General features: G+C 45.2%; 1 protein-coding gene across 4 annotated transcripts in view; it reads left to right on the top strand.

The window, feature by feature from the left end:
• Window positions 1-13493: 13493 nt before the first annotated feature.
• Window positions 13494-18294, top strand: part of Dmxl2 (Dmx like 2) — a 141566-nt gene continuing 136765 nt past the window's right edge. For all 4 annotated transcript variants that reach the window (XM_004835407.4, XM_004835409.4, XM_021261156.2 and 1 more), the window contains exon 1: window positions 13494-13802. In XM_004835407.4, the coding sequence (XP_004835464.2) occupies window positions 13716-13802 (87 nt within the window). In that variant the 5' untranslated portion in view covers window positions 13494-13715. The remainder of the gene's footprint in view (window positions 13803-18294) is intronic.

Raw genomic sequence — 18294 nt, forward strand, 5'->3', positions numbered from 1 at the left:
CCACTTAGGGCTCCATGGTGAGTTCAAGTCCAGCCTGAACTACATAGTGAGACCCTGTCTCAAAAAACAAAACAGGAGAGAGAGAGAGAGAGAGAGAGAGAGAGAGAGAGGAGAAGATGAAAAAAGGAATTAAGGACTAGGGATGTAGCTCAGTGGTGCTTTGCCTGCCTGGCAAGCACAATGTCCTGAGTTCAACTCCTTGTACCAAAAAACAAAAATTAAGATGTGTTGTGTACATATACCAACTCCACACAAGGAATGTAAACATTGCATGCAAGTAATAAAAAAAATTAGAAAGTAACATGAAGTAACAAGGTCAAAACATTATTTGCTGTTAAATCTAGGTGAGTATATGGGTTTGTTTTACTGTGTGTGTGTTTGTGTGTGTGTGTGTGTGTGTGTGTGTGTGTGTGTGCATGTAGATGTGCTCATGTGACTGGGAATTGAACCAGGGCCTTTGTGCTGAGCTACATCCCCAGCCCTTTTTAAAATTTTTTGTTTTTTTGAAACAAGTTCTCGTGAGGTTGCTAAATTGTCCATGCTGGGCACAGACTTGTCATCCTCCTTCCTCAGCCTCCCATAGTGTGGGGATTATAGGCCGCAGCCACCACTCCTGGTTCATTTGACTTCTTTCTCTTTCTCATATAAAAATTTTTCATTGAAAAAAATAGACAAGAGAATTATAAACTCTATAATGATATTTCCAAAGAATTATCTGAAGATTTTTCTGAGAGATGTTAGAATAAATTAAGGGGTATAAAAGATTTCTAGCAATTCTGATTCATGGCAAAATACCAATTTCTTCTTTTTTTGGTATGGGGGGTCGTGTGCTTTGCTTTCGAGGCAGGTGAGGTGCCACTGAGCTAAATCCCAGTGCTTATCAATTTCTGCAGCAAATGTGTGGATAACAAAAATGCCAGCCCGAGTATGGCTGAATTTTAGATTACATTTCATAGAACATGATTCTTTTTTAAATGAAGGGAATTTTAAAAATATATAATTAAATATTTATTTCTATACCTATGCAAAACTTCATGAAAAAAGTTCACAAATCAGGAAAAATCTTTTATTAGATTATGATAAATATACAATATGTGATCCTACAATGGGATCACAAAACACGACATTAGCGTTGTTATATTGTTTTGTTTTGTTTTGAGACTTGCTATCCAGTTCAGCCTGGGCTTCAACTTACCATGTAGTCCAGGCTGGTCTCAAACAGTGATCCTCCTGCCTCAGCCTCCTTAGTGCTGGGATCACAGATGTGTGCCACCATGCCCATCTTAGGGTTTACTTGTTTGTTTTTATTTTTGAGACAGGGTCTCACTGCAGTTCAGGCTGGCCTGGAACTCACTGTATAGCTGAGCCTGACCTCAAACTTGCAGTGATCCTCCTGCCTCAGCCTCCTGAGTGCTGGGACTACAGGTATGTGCCAGCACACCCGGCTTAGGGTTTTGCTTTGTAAGCAGGAGACTCGAAGCATGTTTAGCTTCAGGTTGCTTGAATGACCTGGTAGAAAGCAGCACACTGTTGAGGGAGGGCCCAGGAAAGACTCCCTGGGGCGGAGAAGGGCAGGGATTCGGGGAGGAGGCCGCGTCTCCAGCGGTCCCAGCCAATGTGCTAGAGGCTCCCAAGAGGTCTCATGGAATTGAATACGCATTCTTGGGGAGTAGGAAGCAAAGTCACCACCAGAGCATGGAAATAATGTTCCTGTAAACAATTTAGTACGGGCCTTTTGTGTTGGTTTGCTTGGAGACAAGGTCTTGCTATGCAGTTCAGATTGGCCTCAAACTCACAGTGATCCTCCTGCCTCAGCCTCCAGAGTTCTGGAATTACAAGCATCTGCCACCACCCCCGGGCATACATGCTTTCTGAAGCACTTTCTTATGCCTTTCTGAGGGAGATGCATTAGAGATGATAATGTTGGATTACATAGGATAAAAATGGAACCAAGTAAAATTTTTAGGATCAAAGTTTCTTCTGATTTAAAAAGTAGAAACTACAGAGATTTTGAAGAAGTAGCAATCACTTCTCACTGCTTCTCCTAGGAATAAGTACTTTTTTACTTTTTATTTTTTGAGACAGACTCTCACTATGTAGTTGAGGCAGACCTCAAACTTGTGATGATCCTCCTGTCTCAGCCTCCCTAGTGCTGGGATGACAGGTATGTGCCACCATGCCCGGTCTGAGTAAGTACATTTGAATATATTTAAAATATATAAATATGAAAGTATATTTTATAAGCACATTGTAGCATATTTTATTTAAATATACTAATTTTTCAAAGTAATTAATGCTAGGAGGAAAGTAGGTCAATTTTATGTACAATTTGATTATAACTATAAAAATATGCTTAGAGAAGAAAGGATCAGAAAAGAATATAAAAATATGGTAAGGGGTTATGTAAGAAAAAATGTCTAAAATGTCTGCAATCTGATAATATTTTTAATGACAAAAATCATTGCAAGTTTTAAATTTTATTTATTTATTTATTTTTTTCATTGCAAGTTTTTTAAAAAAGCTCTTTGTTGTAGCAACCCTCAGAGAAAACTTCTAGCATTACTCAACAATTGGGCCGACCTAGTATTTGCCAGAACAATCCTCCTTTCTGTTCATGCGACATTGGATGTCACTTTACAGGGTTGGATTTACATGGAAAGAACTCTCAAAATAACATGGTTCTCCTTTCCTCTGGCCCTCCGGAAACGTGAGGAAATCCTGCCCCCTGGTGGACAGTGGGAGGAGTTTCTGTCCCATTCCATCCTGAGGGGCTTTCTGCTGTCCCCTCCTGGGCAGGAAACTGCTCCCACACAAAATAAATATTCAAATATTTGTGGAGTGATACAGGGCCTGGTGGCACACACTTGTAATCCCAGCCCTTGGGAGGCTGAAGCAGGAGGATCACCAGGAGTTCAAGGCCTGTAGTTGACTACAGAGTGAGACCTTGTCTCAAAAAACAAAACAACAACTGGGCCAGGGATTTAGCTCAGTGGTGTCACTGCCTGCCTTGCAAGCGCAAGGACCTGAGTTCGGTCCCCAGTACCAAACAAAACCAAACCACACTAAGGACTGAGGATGTAAGTCAGTGGCACAGCACCTGCCTGGCGAGTGCAGGGTGCTGGGTTCAATCCTTGGTACCAAAAAAAGAAAAAAACACCACCACCAAAACCCACAAATATTTGTGAAGTGAATGAATGAGTTCCAGTCTTTGCTCTATGGATTTCCTTTTTTTTTTCTCTTTGAGATAGGATCTTGCTATGTACTCCAGGCTGGCCTTGAACTCATGGGGATCCACCAGTCTCTGTGTGCCCCCCCCCCACAGGCATGTGCCACCACGCCCTTAGAGTTTCTCTTAAAATACGGTGACTAGGATTGACAATTATTCGCCCAGGTGAGATGTGAATCAATGCAGAGTAAAATAATAGGGATATTTCTGTTACCACTGTGATTTTTATGAACTTGTGGATGGAAGTGGAAACTTTGGCAAACCAGATCACTCCAAAATTATACTTGTGATTGTTTTTTTTTAAAAAAAATACTGTCTGTTTATATTGTTGATTTTGTACTTAAGTCTGTTTAAATTGTTCTGAATTTTGATTCTCTCTCTCTCTCTCCCTCTCTCTCTCCCTCCCTCTCCAGTACTGGGGATTGAACCTAGGGCCTTTGCACTGAGCTATATCCCCAGCCCTTTTGTATTTTTTATTTTGAGACAGGGTCTCACTAAATCACTACAGCGTCCAGGTGGTCCCAAACTTGTGATCCTCCTGCTCAGCCTCCCAGAGTGCTGGGATTACAGGGCTGTGCCACCACAGCAGGGTTCAAGGTGTAAGAACATGTCTGTTTATCTTTAGTTCCTTGTGGGCATTGTAAACATGAAGAGCTGCTGGCTCTGCTTTGTACAGGCTGAACTGAGAGCATCAATTGTGGTTAATTTACCTAGGCCTTGGGTGGTGTATGTTTTTGTTAAGTTAATGCAATGGAGATCTTTGTCAAACTTCTTGCTGAAACAAATTAAAAGTTATTTATAGCATTAGTTTATGCTATTGAAAAAATAGATATTAATTTAACATAATTTGTTTTTAGTAAACCTTTAATGATTCCTGACATATTCTTTTAAAAAATTACCACAAACTGTGTTTGATTCTCCACTAAGGATTGAACTCAGAGCCTTCACACTGATTGGCATCCCAGGTTGGGCTGGAACTCCCGACCCTCCTGCTTCAGCCTCCCGAAGTGCTGTGATTCCTGGCCACCATGCCCGGCTTGGATTCACTCTTTTACAGAATTAGAGAGGAGTCCCAGGGAAGCCCTGTAACGATCCAAAGCTCTCTTCTCTGAGGGGAGTGATCAGGCAGTTTTGCTTCTGCATTAGACTGGCCGGTTTGTCCGGAGAGGGCACAGAGCAGCCGTCATCTCTGCCTCCCCAGCGCTCCCCTCACGAGCTGTTCCCCAGGGGGCCTTTCTTCCACGGGAGGGCACTTTGCAGGGCAAGATCTTGATTTTTTTCTGCAGGCTGCCTGATTGAGAAGGAAAAACTACACACTGAATTCATGAGAAACCATTCATTCATTTAAAACGACTCGTCGGATAATGTGGGAGGCCAAATGACCCACACAGTGAGTTGACGAGCTTGGGGTCTTCCCTCTTTTCCTTCGGGCACCCCAGGTTTCGGCTCTGGGTGCTGGCAGAGGTCACAGGCAGGAGGCCACGGCATCCGCACCTGGGCAGACCAGGCTGGGTGGGAGCCACCCACACAGCTTGCAAGGCTCTGCTGCAGGCCCATCCGATGACTCGGTTGGTTTGTTTGTTTATTTTGAGACAGGGTCTCACTATGCAGTTCAGCCTGGCCTTGAACTCACTATGTCGCTCAGGCTGACCTCAAACTCATGATGATCCTCCTGCCTCAGCCTCCCGAGTGGTGGGATTATAGGACCTAGCTTGAAGACTCGGTGTTTAGAGGCAACATTCATCTTCAGGCTTTGGGAGTACATCGTTGTTTTCCCTTGTTAATATGTACTTGCAGTGACTTTAGCAATTTCTTTAAAACTAGCCCTGAAATACGGTTCTCTGTGCTTGGATAAGAAGGGGGTGAGAGGTCGTTTGTGGGAGTCGAAGCTGTAACTGTTCTCTGTTTCTGTCCAAATTCTCTGTGTGCATTTATATTATGAAAAAAAGACATCAAAAAGTTCTTTTGGGGCCTGGGATTTAGCTCAGTGGTTCTGGTGCCTGCCTCACAAGTAAGTGCAAGGTTCCGAGTTCGATCCCCCAGAAATAACAACAACAAAAAAAGCCCTTTTCTCCACAGTATGTCCCCAGGGCCTCTGGCCTGAGCTAATCCTCAGTCCTTTTTAGTTTTTATTGTGAGACAGGGTCCTGCTGAGCTTCTAAGTTACCCAGGCTGGGCTTGACCTCGAGATCCTCCTGCTTCAGCCTCCCAGAGGACTACAGGTGTGTGCCACCATGACCGTTCAACCTTTAAGTCTTAAATTGCAGAAAAGTAGAGCATCAAAATTATCATCCAGATTGGACGAGAGGAATAATTTAATAATTTGGGAAGACCATGAGGCAGGGTAAGAGGGAATTGTGTCTGAGAGGGCTGAGAAGTCTGTGTGGCTTGCACAGAACCTGGAGGGCTCTTAAGTGAATAAGGTGATGTCCTCAAAGTTCCCCAGGGGAGCCCTTCAGGTTTCACTGTGTAGCACTTGCCAGACTTAGCTTTCAGAAATATAATAAAAAGAACAGAGAAAAGTGAAAAAATACAGTTGCTGACTTTATTTCCTCACCCGGATGTTAAAGAACATCACTCTACTTGCTGTAGACTTTGTTTCCATGGAGATTTTTAAATTTATTATTTGTTTATTTATTTATTTGGTACTGGGGATGGAACTTGGGACCTTGCACTTGCGTGGCAGGTGGCGGAACCACTGAGCTAGCTCCCTGGCCCATGGAGCAATATATTTAAAGGCAATCTGTGAGGCTGATTGCCCTTGCTTTGCATATAGCCTTTGGTTTTAATTTTGAAAGATTGCTGAGGGAACTGGGTGTGGCAGCACTCGCCTGCAACCCCAGCACTCTAGGAGGCTGAGGCAGGGGATCACAAATTCAACCCAGACCTGGGTAATTTAGCACTTGGTAAAAACCCCGTGTCAACATAAAATATAAAAAAAGGGGCTGGGGTGTAGCCCTGTGTGAAGATTGTGTATTCAATTCCCAGTACCCACTCCACCCATGACCCAGTGACGCTTCCATGTCTGGTATTTATTAAAAATTCGTAGAAGGGGCCAGGGATTTAGCTCAGCGGTTCCTCTGCCTGCCTCGAAAGCGCAAGGTCTCAAGTTCGATCCCCAGTACCAAAAAAACCAAAACAAAACACTAAAAATAAAAATTAGTAGTATGATGTAGAGAGCTGTGATCTGTTCAGCATTTGTTTGAGGCGGTAAGTGATCTTCAAGTCTGCGGCTCTTCTGTTAGTAGCTAGACATTAGCCTGAGCCAGAGGTAACCCTAGGACCAACAGGAGCGCCTCTGTTTTCAAATCCTGAGGGAAGAGAAGGGGATAAGGAAGGTTCGCTTCCTCAACAGGAATGTCCTGAAGTGCTGGTTGCTGTCACAGGCACGGAGGCTCCTGCAGAGGTCTGGGTGGCCAAGCCTAGGGTGGAGTGGTTTGCTGAATGAGAGTAAGCAAGAGGCTCTTGTGAAAGTCGCAGCGAAGATAAACCAGGCTTGTTTACAACCCAAGGACATTCCTTGAACCGATGAGCCCCCTGTCCCTGTCAGGTCACCACCGTCCTCTGCCTGACTTCCACTCCTCCTTAGAAATGAGACATTCGGAGCCAGGCAGGGTTGGGGCCCCAGGGGCCGCACACCTGTGATCGCAGCACTCGGGAGGCTGAGGCCAGAGGACCGCTTCTGGCTTCACAGCCAGACCTTGTCTCCAAATTAATAGTAATTAAAATAAAATGCTGAATTCCGCTGAGACGCTCCTGGGCACAGGTGAGTTAGGGTCCTCTGTTAGGCAGTCCCACAGTGTGCTCTGTCTGCCTCCTCCTGCCTGACGACTGCTGGCCGCATTCCCGGCAGCTGTTTTCTCCTCACTAGGACCCCAGTTTCTAGCTGGGAAACAGATGCCTGGAATCCAGACTGTACTTCCCTGCCCTTTTCTGCCGTTTTGTGGCTGAGTTCTGACAAGTGAGATGTTGGGTGAGGCTGCAGGACAGCCGTTTCCTTATAAGGCAGCGGTTGTGCCTCTGCTTCCTCTTCCTCCCTCCCTGAACACAGCCGGGATGGCCGCAGCTCCATCTTGCGACACAGCGCTAGCTCGGGGCCCTAGCATGGAAAATTCAGTTTCCCACTGAGTTCCAAAACACTAGCGGCCCCTGTGAGGACTCTACAGCGGGGCTTTTTACATGAGCGCAAATAGACGTCTCGTTGAAGCCACTGCTTTCGGTGTCTCTGTTAGGGTTGCTCCTAAGCGAAGCGGACGCTCCCAGCTGTTACTGCTGCTGTGGTGGTGGTTGTTTTAACTCCTAATGCCTGGCACAGTGCCTGGGACACAGTAGGAACTCAAGAAATTGCTTATTAAGCCAAGTACTTATTTACTATCTCAGGGGTATGTTATGCAAATTGAGTTAGTGAAAATGTCACAAATAGTTTATTTATTTATTTATTTATTTTTGGTACAAGGGATCGAACTCGGGTCCTTGCGCTTGTAAGGGAGGTGGTGGAACCACTGAGCTAAATCCCTGGCCCCAAATAGTTTAAAACATACCTTCCCGAGGCCTCAGAAAACAAAATCCTATGTTTACGTTAAGTAGCTAAGAATCTGAGAAACAGGAGACAAGAGGACAGTAATGTAATGTTCCCTCTAACAGAGAGAGACATAGCAAGTATATAAGTTTCTCCATCCTGTAAGAGGCATTCTTGACTAAAAGAAAAATGTAACAAATCACAGGCCATAGAGATGACAAGAGTAAGAGTTCGTGTCTCTGATAAAGATGGTTAAAGATGGCTGGTAAGGCTGCCTGTACTCCCCTATAGTGTGACTTTTCTGCTCCCCCCTTAAGGTGGGAGTTTATTCCCCCAGTCCTTGAATCTATGCTGGCTCTGTGACTCTGTGTGACCCAAGGAAGTCAGTCACCTGATGGAGGATGGGAGGCCATGCACCCTAGACAAGCACCAGTATCAAAGCCAGGCACGAGGCTGGCTTAGACTGCCCACCCCGGGTACCCCTCAGCTGTGCATGCTGCAAGAGGGAGCCAGGTGAGACCAGCAGAGCAACTTCCTAACCACTTCCCAGGGCATCAAGAAGAACATGGCTGGGGTGCAGCCCAGTGGCACCATGCCTGCCTGGCAAGTGCAAAGTCCCGAGTTTGATCACCAGTACCAACCAACCAACCAACCAACAAAATGGGTCCCTGTCTCAACTCAGGAAAAAAAAAAAGAATGCAAAATGAGTTGCTAATGGGAGTCAGCCTTTCTATTGCTATTGACTGAAGAAAGTAGTAGCTTAAAGTGTTCAATATCTTTTTTTTTTTTTTTGGTACCGGGGATCGAACTCGGGACCTTACGCTTTCGAGGCAGGCGCCGGAACCACTGAGCTAAATCCCCAGCCCCAGTGTTCAATATCTATAAGGAAACTGTAAGGACCCCCCCAACCAGAAGAAATATTTAAAAACATGGGTATTAAGACTTTCAAACAATCAGAATTACTTGAGTCACTCAATGTTGAGTAGTTCAATGATGAATGGCTGATAACATATATTAAAGACCAGCATTATGATGCTCCAGATTTATAAGTAGAAATTCCAGTTATTTCCATAGTAACAGTAAGAATGATACAACTGATGCCCCCTACTCCTGAAGATGAAATCCTTGAGTTCTGTGTGGTACATACCAGTGCCACACTTCCAAGATGGCTTCCAAGATGGCTTCTAAGATGGCTCCCCATGATTCTCTCTTCCTAACCTGCAGTTTCTTGGGAAATACTCTCCCATACTATACTATGGCTGGCCTGTATATCCAATAAAATATGGTGGAAGTAATGGTGACTCACTTCTGAGGCTAGGTTACAGAAGACATTGCAGTTTCTATCTTGATCTCTCCCATCATTTGGTTTTAGGAGAAGCCAGGTACCATGCCTTGAGGACACACAACTTCGTGAAGAGGATCACATAGTGAAGAACTGTGTCCTCCAGGCAACTGCCAGGATCACCTTGCCAGCCAAGACAGGGAGCCATTTTGGAAGCAAGTCTTTGAGCTTGTTGGTGACTCCAGATCTAGCTATTTTTGTTTTATTTTCTAAGTAGCTTTGAGTTTATAATTTATTTACCATAAGATTTACTGATTTCAAGTGCACAAGTCAATGATTTCTAGTAAAGTTACAGAATCACTCAACTATTACCACAATCTAATTTTAGAACATTTCTGCCCAGAAGGAACCCTAGGCCCATTAGCAGTTACTTTCTGTTCCACTCTCAGCCCCAGGCAACCACTAACCTATCTTCTGTGACTATAGATTTCTTTTATCAGAAATTTCATAGAAATGGAATTATACAATATATGGTCTTTTGTGTCTAGTTCCTCATTTAGCATCTAGCTGACATTTTTTTTCCTGACATTTTGACTAAAACCTTATGAGAAATTCTGAACTAGAATGTCTATTCTAGAAAGCTGACTTTCTATTGAATTTTTATTTTTTTTTGAATTCTTTTTTTTTTTTTGGTACCAGAATCAAACTCAGCATCTTGTACTTGCCAGGCAGGCACGGCACCACTGAGCTAAATCCCCAGCCCACTTCTATTGAATTCTTAACCCACAGAAACTATGAGACAATGACTGGTTATTGCTTTTCTCAGCCACTAAATTTTGGGGTCATTTTTACTCTCAGTAACAGATAACTAGTGTACACACGTTATACAATTACCACAGGGAAGCTGAGTCCCTGTGACATTCAATGTGCCATTATATCCAACCCAAAAGGTACAGCATTTGTTACTATTAAAGCAGGAGAAATCATATAATACAATCAATCATATTAGCATGCTTTGTTAACGACATGAAATTGACGTTTTTAAATCTCTGGTTTAATTGTAGGTCCATGAGAAAAGTAAGATGGACAAGGAAGAAATGAAATCGTGGGCTGTCAAAATGTCCTTGGGCTGGGGATTTAGCTTAGTGTTTTCGCCGCCTGCTGCGCAAGCTCAAGGACCCGAGTTCGATCCCCTGTACAAAAGAAAAAAAATGTGGTCCTTGACCTGGTGGACAAGGAGACTTGTTTTGGCTACTCAGGTTGGACAATAAAAGACTCAGCTGCAATTCCAGGTGATTTGACTAGCTAGTCCCAACTTTGAGGTGTAGTTATCAAGAAGTCGTGTGAAGGAATCATGAGGACAGAAAGGAGCAGCCTTCCTGTTTTGAGTTGATATTGAGGGGAAGAGGGAAGAGGCTCAGAGTCTCATAGCTGTGTGAGTGGGTCAAAAGTTTGTGGAATGTTCTAAAACAAGAGCCCATTGTGAAATGGGTTAAATAACGTGGAATTTTGGCAATTTTAGTATGATTTTTTTTTTTTTTTGAGATAGGGTTTCACTGTGAAGTGCAGGCTGGCCTTGAACTCACTATGTAGCCCAGGCTGACCTGGAACTCACAGCAATCCTCCTGCCTCAGCCTCCTGGGTGCAGAGATTGCTGGCCTGCACCACCAGGCCCAGGCTACAAGGGATTTCCTCCCTCAAACTTCCTTTACAGGTTGGGGGTGGGGGGTGGAAGTCGGGGGGCAGGTTCCTTATTGTGACTGCTAACACTGGTTAGCTATTATCCGGCTAGTATCTCTCACTCTCCTGATTTCTCAAAAGGTCAGACAAACAACTCAGTTTGGTCTTGGTGATGTGGAACTTCACCCTGAGTGGCTTCATTCTGATTTGTTCTGGTCTCTTGGGGCCTAGCATAAGCACTCAGTTCAAAACAATGGCTTCCTATAAATCACATTTAACAACAGAATACTGACTTATATGATCTCCATAAAACTACTCTAACATAATTGAAACACTTTTACAGATACAAATAAATACTTGTATAATAAAAGTGGGTTTTATTTATTTTTGCAGAAGCTGAGATTGAACCTAGGGTCTTGTGCATGCTAATTAAGTGCTCTACCATTGGGCTACTTCCCTGGGCCTTTTTATTTTTTTTATTTTGAGACAGAGTCTCACTAAATTTCCCAAGCTGGGCTGGAAACTGCAATCCATTTTCCTCAGCTTTCTGAGTAGCTAGGATTATAGGCATGTGCCACTGCACCTGGAGAAAGGTATATATATTTTTTTTACCCCATAAATTTTCCTTGCAAAATTGTATGTTATTATTCACACTCAAGTCTTACACGTCAGCAGATAAAGCATTAAGATTCAGGTGCAGTTACTGACCCTGACTCGAACTATCTATGACTCTAGTAGAGAAAGTGACAGGGTAAAAGCAAATGTTTTATATTGCTTTGGGACACTTGTGGTATGTGTGTTTTACAGCAGAGGAAGCCTCAAGGTGCTTGGGGGTGGTCAAGAAAGGTTATGCTGAATAGGTGACTTCTGAGCTAAAATGTCATCAACAAGGGGAGGGATTCCAGATAGAGCAAAGAGCACGAGTGAAGGCAAGGATACACAGAACACAGGATGTTCTGGAAACGATGTAACAGGGGGCTGGAGAGCAGCAGGTATGTGGAAACAGTTTGAGACAAATCAGAATGACTCGGCAGAAGCTGACTGAACGGGTTTGTCAGCTAAACTGAGGAATTTAGACTTTAAATGATAAGGTGTGGCAGGGGATTTTAAGCAGAGGAATTTTTCCTTGAAAGACATATTTTGGAGGTTGAGGGGGGGGAAGAGTGTGGGCAGAGCGGTTGCCTAGCATGTGCCAGGCCCTGGATTCCATTCCCAGCATTGAAAACAAACAAACAAGCAAACAAACAAACGGTTTCTCTGAATAGATTGCAGAGCAAAGGACAAAAGGCAGTCAAACCAGTCGGAGTTGTTAGGTAGTTGAATTGTGAGGGCTGTAGAGATGGCGAGGGGCATGAACTGGGAACCTTCAGAGGAACCTGAGGACGTGGGGGAAGGGGCCAGAGAGGCCACTACAGGCTCAGAGGATTTTACTCTGGGTGACTGGCGGGGGGGGGGGGGCAGTTGTGTCACTAAATGAAAAGGAAAATGCCATCGGTCTCTGGGAATTATCTTTGATCCCAACTCCCCTTTCCACCGAACAGATTACCAACTACACCAGATCTTTGCCTCCGATCTTTACTGCCCTTCTCTTAAATGCTTCAAAGCTATTTTCCTAAAGCACATCTGATACATAAAGTTTTTGCTTACAAACATCTGATTGATCCCCAGGGATCTAGAAAGAAATCTGGACTTGTAAGAGGGAGTGATGACTCTCCACACTGTGGCAGAGAAAGAGGCAAAGACTTTGTGGCTATCTCTTAACTCTTAGTGCTTTCCCCCACCCTGTATCCCAGGACATCTGCCTCCCACGTGAAACTAATCTGATCTTCGTGAATCTAATCTGATCTTCGTTCCTTTAGCTCAACCCTCTATCTTCTCTACTTGAAGGGAGTATGTCCCCCACCCCCCAGCCCGTCACAATTCCGCCCAGCGCTGATGTCAGCTTGTCTCCATACACATACATGGAGTCAACAGTATCCTTCCTCTTGGGCGGCGGTGCACGGACTTCTGCGTTTCAACCGGACAAAGGCCGGGCGTTCTGCCTGCCTTCCAGGCAGCCCCGTCTCGCTGTCTTTCACTTCCCTGCTCCTGCGACCTTCACACAGCATCATTCCACCTTTTGCACGGAACCGACCTGGAGCAGAGTCCGATCCCGTATTAACCCAAGGGAAGCACAGGCCTGAGAAATCCTGCCACTTCCCGACATCACCCGTGTGTACAAAGTGTCGAGGGCCCCTTGAGAGGTACAGACTAGTCGTGACAAGAGGTGGCAGCAAAAATAACTTGCTTTCAGGCGATTTCAGCTTCCCTAAGTAGCTGTAAGATGTCAGATAAAACCTCTCAGGCACCGCACTTTAAAAGAGATCGATGGGGCCGGGGATTTAGCTCAGTGGTTCCGCCGCCTGCCTCTCAAGCGCAAGGTCCCGAGTTCGATCCCCGGTACCAAAAAATAAAAATTAAAAAAAAATAAATAAAAGAGATCGAAGGGCTCTCGGACTCCGCCGGGCGGGATTTCCGAGGACCGTAGCGTCCTTCCCCGAGGTCCGGGGTTCGGCGCGGGTCGCGGGTTAGACACGCAGGGGCGCGTCCCCGTCCGCGGCGCGGCTCTCGGGCCCGGGGTTCCCAAGGAACTCCGCAAGGCTGCGCGCGCAACCCCGGCGCGAGGGTGGGCGCGCAGTTGCCCTGGAAACCGCGGCGCGCGCAGGCGCAGGCGGGGCGGAGGCGGCCAGGCTCGGCTGCGCGCGCGAGCCTCCCCGGCCGTCGCGGGCGGCGGCGGTGGGCGTGCGCGCGCCTGGCTCCGTTCCGCTGCTCCTCGGCTCGTCCTCGCCATCCTCCTCGTCCTCCTCACAGGCGGCGGCGCGGCGGCGTGGGAGCATCCGGGCACTTCCGCGGCGAGGCGAGAGCGACCGGCGCCGCGAGGACCTTCATGGCCGAGCGCGGGGGCGGCGGCGGGCGGGCACGACGCTGAGGGAGCGCGGGCGGGTCCCGGAGCGCGGCGCGGTCTGGAGATGCATCTGCACCAGGTCCTCACCGGGGCTGTCAACCCCGGCGACAACTGCTACTCGGTGGGCAGCGTCGGGGACGTCCCTTTCACGGTGAGCGGCTGCGGGGCGCGAGTGGGGGCCGCGGGAGAGCGGGGTGCGGGGCCCTGGGGCCCGGGTGGCGGCCGAGTGCCCGCCAGGGAGGCGCCCGGCCGCCAGAGGATAAGGGACGGTGTCCGGCGGGAGGCTCCTGGCGACCTGGGTACCCCCCGTCCTCGGGGCGCCTGTGTCCTCGGTCTCCGGGTCCAGCCTCGGTGTTTCCCGGGACGTCGCAGACCGAAACGGGCTGCGGGCGTTGCAGGGACCGTGGCCTGGAGAGCTCTTAGCATCACGAGGGCGCACTTGGGCAACCCTGCTAGGTTACATTTTAATCTGTGTGCAAGGTAGGTTCCTTTTTGTTTTTTTGTTTTTGTTTTTCCTTTTTTTTTTTTTTCAGCGAAAGCAATGTGCGTATTTTATGGCAGTGTTCTTGCATGTGTGAGAAAAATATAAACCTGACATTTTAGACTCTCTTTCATGGATGAACTAGGTTTCTCAAGGAAATAGGACTCATCAGTCTTTTTGGATGTGCCAACCAAGCCCTTAGAGCTTTTTACCAGACTTCTATGGATTAACATGAGCTTAAAAAATTTGAATTTATATATGGTCCTCTTTAGAAGGAACTGCAGGCACCGAGATTTCAGTTAAATGCTTGTTGTTATTGATAAGTATTCTGCTTGATAAAATTGGAAAAAGCGTTAGTTAAGTGGTTTTTGGACAAGGGGGAACCCTTTGATTTGATGCCTGCTTACCAGCAGCATGTTTTTAAAACTGCAAGGAAAAAAAAGGTCCAGCAAAACTGCAGAATCATTATGTAGCAGTGCATTCTGGAACAGATTTTATCCATATTTTAATGTTTTGCGATTCATTGAAAATAACCCCATGAGGTTGCTTTTGGGCCATATTCGTTTTTAAATGTGATCAACTTGGCTTTCTTCCAGTTTAGAATGAATCCTTTGAAAATAGGATTCACCCGACATCGTTACACCTGTCAAAATCAATGGTGGCATTTGTGTTTTGTGTACATGAGACTGAAAAGACCCAGTATAGAATTGCGCTTACACAATCTTTGGAGGATAGAAGAAAATTTTCTGTTGCCCAATTGTGTGGAGAGAGAAGTTCCCTAGAGTGAGAAGAGCAGGTTTCTTCCACAGGAGACGAATCTGGAACCTTTGGCTGTGGGGTGTTTTTCGCTGTCAATGTGTTGGTGTGGTGGTTGACTGCTGCCACAAGGGCTGGGATTCCGTCAGACAGCGTCAGATGTGGCCTGGGGAGGCCCATGGAGGAGCTGTTGGTGCTTTGCAGGTGTGGTTATGCTGTAGGCCATCTGTGACCAGATCCTGGGAGTCGTTTATAATCTTTCCCCACCTCCCGAATCCAGCCTGTCACCAAGTCTGGCTGACTCTGCAGTGGCTGACAGACTAACTCTCTTCCTGTCAATAGTTGCCACCTTATGGGGAAGCCTTCTTTGTGTTACTTAATGTGACTCAAGCTTCCACATGGGCTTCTTGACACTCAGCTGTCATCAGCTCATCCTCCACACAGCTGCTAGGATGATTTTCTTCACCATTTCATCACATTACTCATGGTTTAAGGATATGTAGTAGTTAGTTGTTGGTAATAGTTGTGTTAAGGAAATTTATACTTGTCAGGTATTCTGCTGTCTTTGACATCGTGTTTGATTATATGTACTCCTTACCTGTACCCTCTGTTACAAACTGATCTTATTTTAAGCTACATTTTTACGTGGCAACAAGAAAGCTCTTGCTTTTTATCTTCTCAAATGCAATTCAGAATTTACCTGGTTTAGGATGCCTACCTGTAACACTGTTATTTTAGCCCTTTGGTAAATGCAAATACGAACCCATTTTGGGCATCATCTCATTTTGGTACCTTAGTTATGAGTGCACTTATCCAGCTATAATTTTGCCATGAACTAGAAATGATCTTTTGGGCTCTGTGAAAACACCTTTGCTTTAAAAAGTGAGAAGCTGGGCCAGAGATTTAGCTCAGTGGTTTCGCCGCCTGCTTTGCAAGCGCAAGGACCAGAGTTTGATCCCCAGTACCAAAAAAAAAAAAGCGAGAAGCTGTTTCCCAGCACTGTAGAGTCAACTAAACACCTTGAACATCTGTATTTATATAGTTGGAAAAAAAAGTGAAATTCTTCTGAGAGGATGCCATTTGATTTTTTTTTCATTAAGTTTATTGGTACATTTTGGGTATATGTTATGATCACATTCATCATTGGGAATTTGTACCTGTACATGATATATTTTGGTTCTTACTTTTCCCCATTCCCCTTCCTTCCCTATTTACAAAAACTTTGTTTCCATTTTTCCTTCTTTTCTTTCCCTTCTTTCCTTTCCCCCTCCCCTCCCCCTCTAGTCACTTGATTTTTATAGCAATCAGATGAAAACACTTTGGGCTGAATCTGATGACTAAAGAGACCAGGCAGGACTGGAATGAGGGTCTTGTGACCACTCCTGTGGTAGGCTCTCCTCAGTAGGAGGTTTCCTTCTTGACAGTGGGCCTTGGAACCTCTTCTGTGTGTGTGTATGTGTGTGCATGCGTGCCTTCTAGACGTGGTTGCTATGAAGCAGGTGTGTGCAGCCCTTGGCTTTGAGCTATGTGTGGCCCCAGGTGACCATAAACTTATAACATTGTGTGACTTGTTGGTCTTATTGTGAGGCTCTTGAAGGTGGGTATGTGGGGACCAGGGAGGCCGTGTCGGACAGGGTGCAGGGCAGTGCTGACTGCCATCTGCACCTGCTGCACACAGCCCGGTCCAAACCTGCGTGAATCACACATTCCATGCACCTGTGCCACTTGGCGATTACCAGTAGTACCACCTCAGCCTCCCTATAAGTGTGCGCCTGTGAAGACAGCCTTTATTGTTACTAAGCAACACATATGCTTCTTAGTTATTAAGCTTGGGCAACCACTTCCATCGTACTAGACATTGATGTGTTAGTTTCCCAAAAACAAGGTCAGATACCGTACTAGTTTTATATTTATGTTGCCCACCTTTTAAAATGTTAAAACGTATAAAAAGTTTCGTTACTTAACCTACATTAAGTGAATGTATTATATGGGGCTCATGACACCCATCGTATAGGGGAAAATCTGCTTAGCAGTAGCCAGTGGGTCACCCACGATAACAGGTTTCCTGAACTCATTCACTTTATTTTGCCTTTAAGGTGTTTCTAACTACCCTTTAGAGAAGTGAATGATTTGAGGCTTTATGTAGCTGATATGGTAAATTTTTCATTACTTATGTTATTACTTTCTTGACAAGTATTCCTTAATTTTAAAAAAACTTAAAATAAATATTAAAATATTAATTAAAATAATGATGGTACATGATGATCATTAATATAATTCAAAAATTTCCCCATTTGGCCATATGGGGTGCCAGCTGTATTTTCACATTTACAGGGCCATTGATGTTATTCCAAGTCTGTCATGAATTCAACGCCTTGATCAGAGTTTGCACAAATTAGGAAGTCTTATAGGAGTGGTGGAGCATGCCTATAATTCCAGCACTCTGGGAGGCTGAAGCATGAGTTTGAACCCTGCCTGGGCAGTGCAGTGAGTTGATGAGCCCTATCTCAATATAAAGGGTAAAATGGGCTGGGGTTAGCTCAGTGAGAAGGCTTTAGGTTCACTTTCCAGTAATGCCAAAAATAAGTATTTCTTCTCTTATGGCGTTTGATATATTGGGAGAGATTAAAAATAATGCACATATAGGCCGGGGATTTAGCTCAGTGGTTCTGGCGCCTGCCTTGCAAGCGGAAGGTCCCAAGTTCGATCCCCAGTACCAAAAAAAATGTACACAATTATTACATTAGGCAGTTGGAAGAGAGCATATCTAGTGGGGAAGATAAACAATTTCATGGAAGATTGATATTTGGAAAGACAGGTGTGGGGCTTTCTGATGGCAAGAACAAAGAAAGCCAAGGAATGATATAAAGGATAAATTATGGGGTGACTCTTCTCTTCACAATGGCAGTTTTTTGTTTTTCGGGTTTTTTTTTTTTGAGACAGGGTCTCACTATGCAGTTCAGGCTGGCCTTGAATTCACTATGTAGTCCAAGATGGCCTTCAACTTGCAGTGATTCCCCTACCTCAGCGTCCCAAGTGCTGGGATTAGAGGCATGCACCACCACACCCAGTCACAATGGCATTTTAACTTCTGAACTTCATTAAATAGCAAATACCCTTAGAATGCTAATGCTAAAGAACATAATTTGCAAATTTTTTTTGTTTATAATTTGCAAATATTATTCATAGCTTTTTAGGAAAACATCAGTTTTCTGACCTTCCTTTCTTTCTCTCTCTCTTTCTCTTTTTCTTTCTGAGTTTTTGAGATAGGGTCTCACTAAGTATCCCAGGCTGGCCTCAAACTCACTGTAGTCCCTCTGCCTCAGGCTCTCTGAGCACTGGAATTACAGGCGTGCACCGCTGCACCTGGCATTCTGACATTTGGCTTTTGCTGTTGTTATTGTTT

This window comes from Heterocephalus glaber, unplaced genomic scaffold (assembly GCF_053883595.1).
Source record: "Heterocephalus glaber isolate CG9 unplaced genomic scaffold, H.glaber_assembly_v1.0 deba00000122, whole genome shotgun sequence".
Classification (NCBI taxonomy): domain Eukaryota; kingdom Metazoa; phylum Chordata; class Mammalia; order Rodentia; family Bathyergidae; genus Heterocephalus; species Heterocephalus glaber.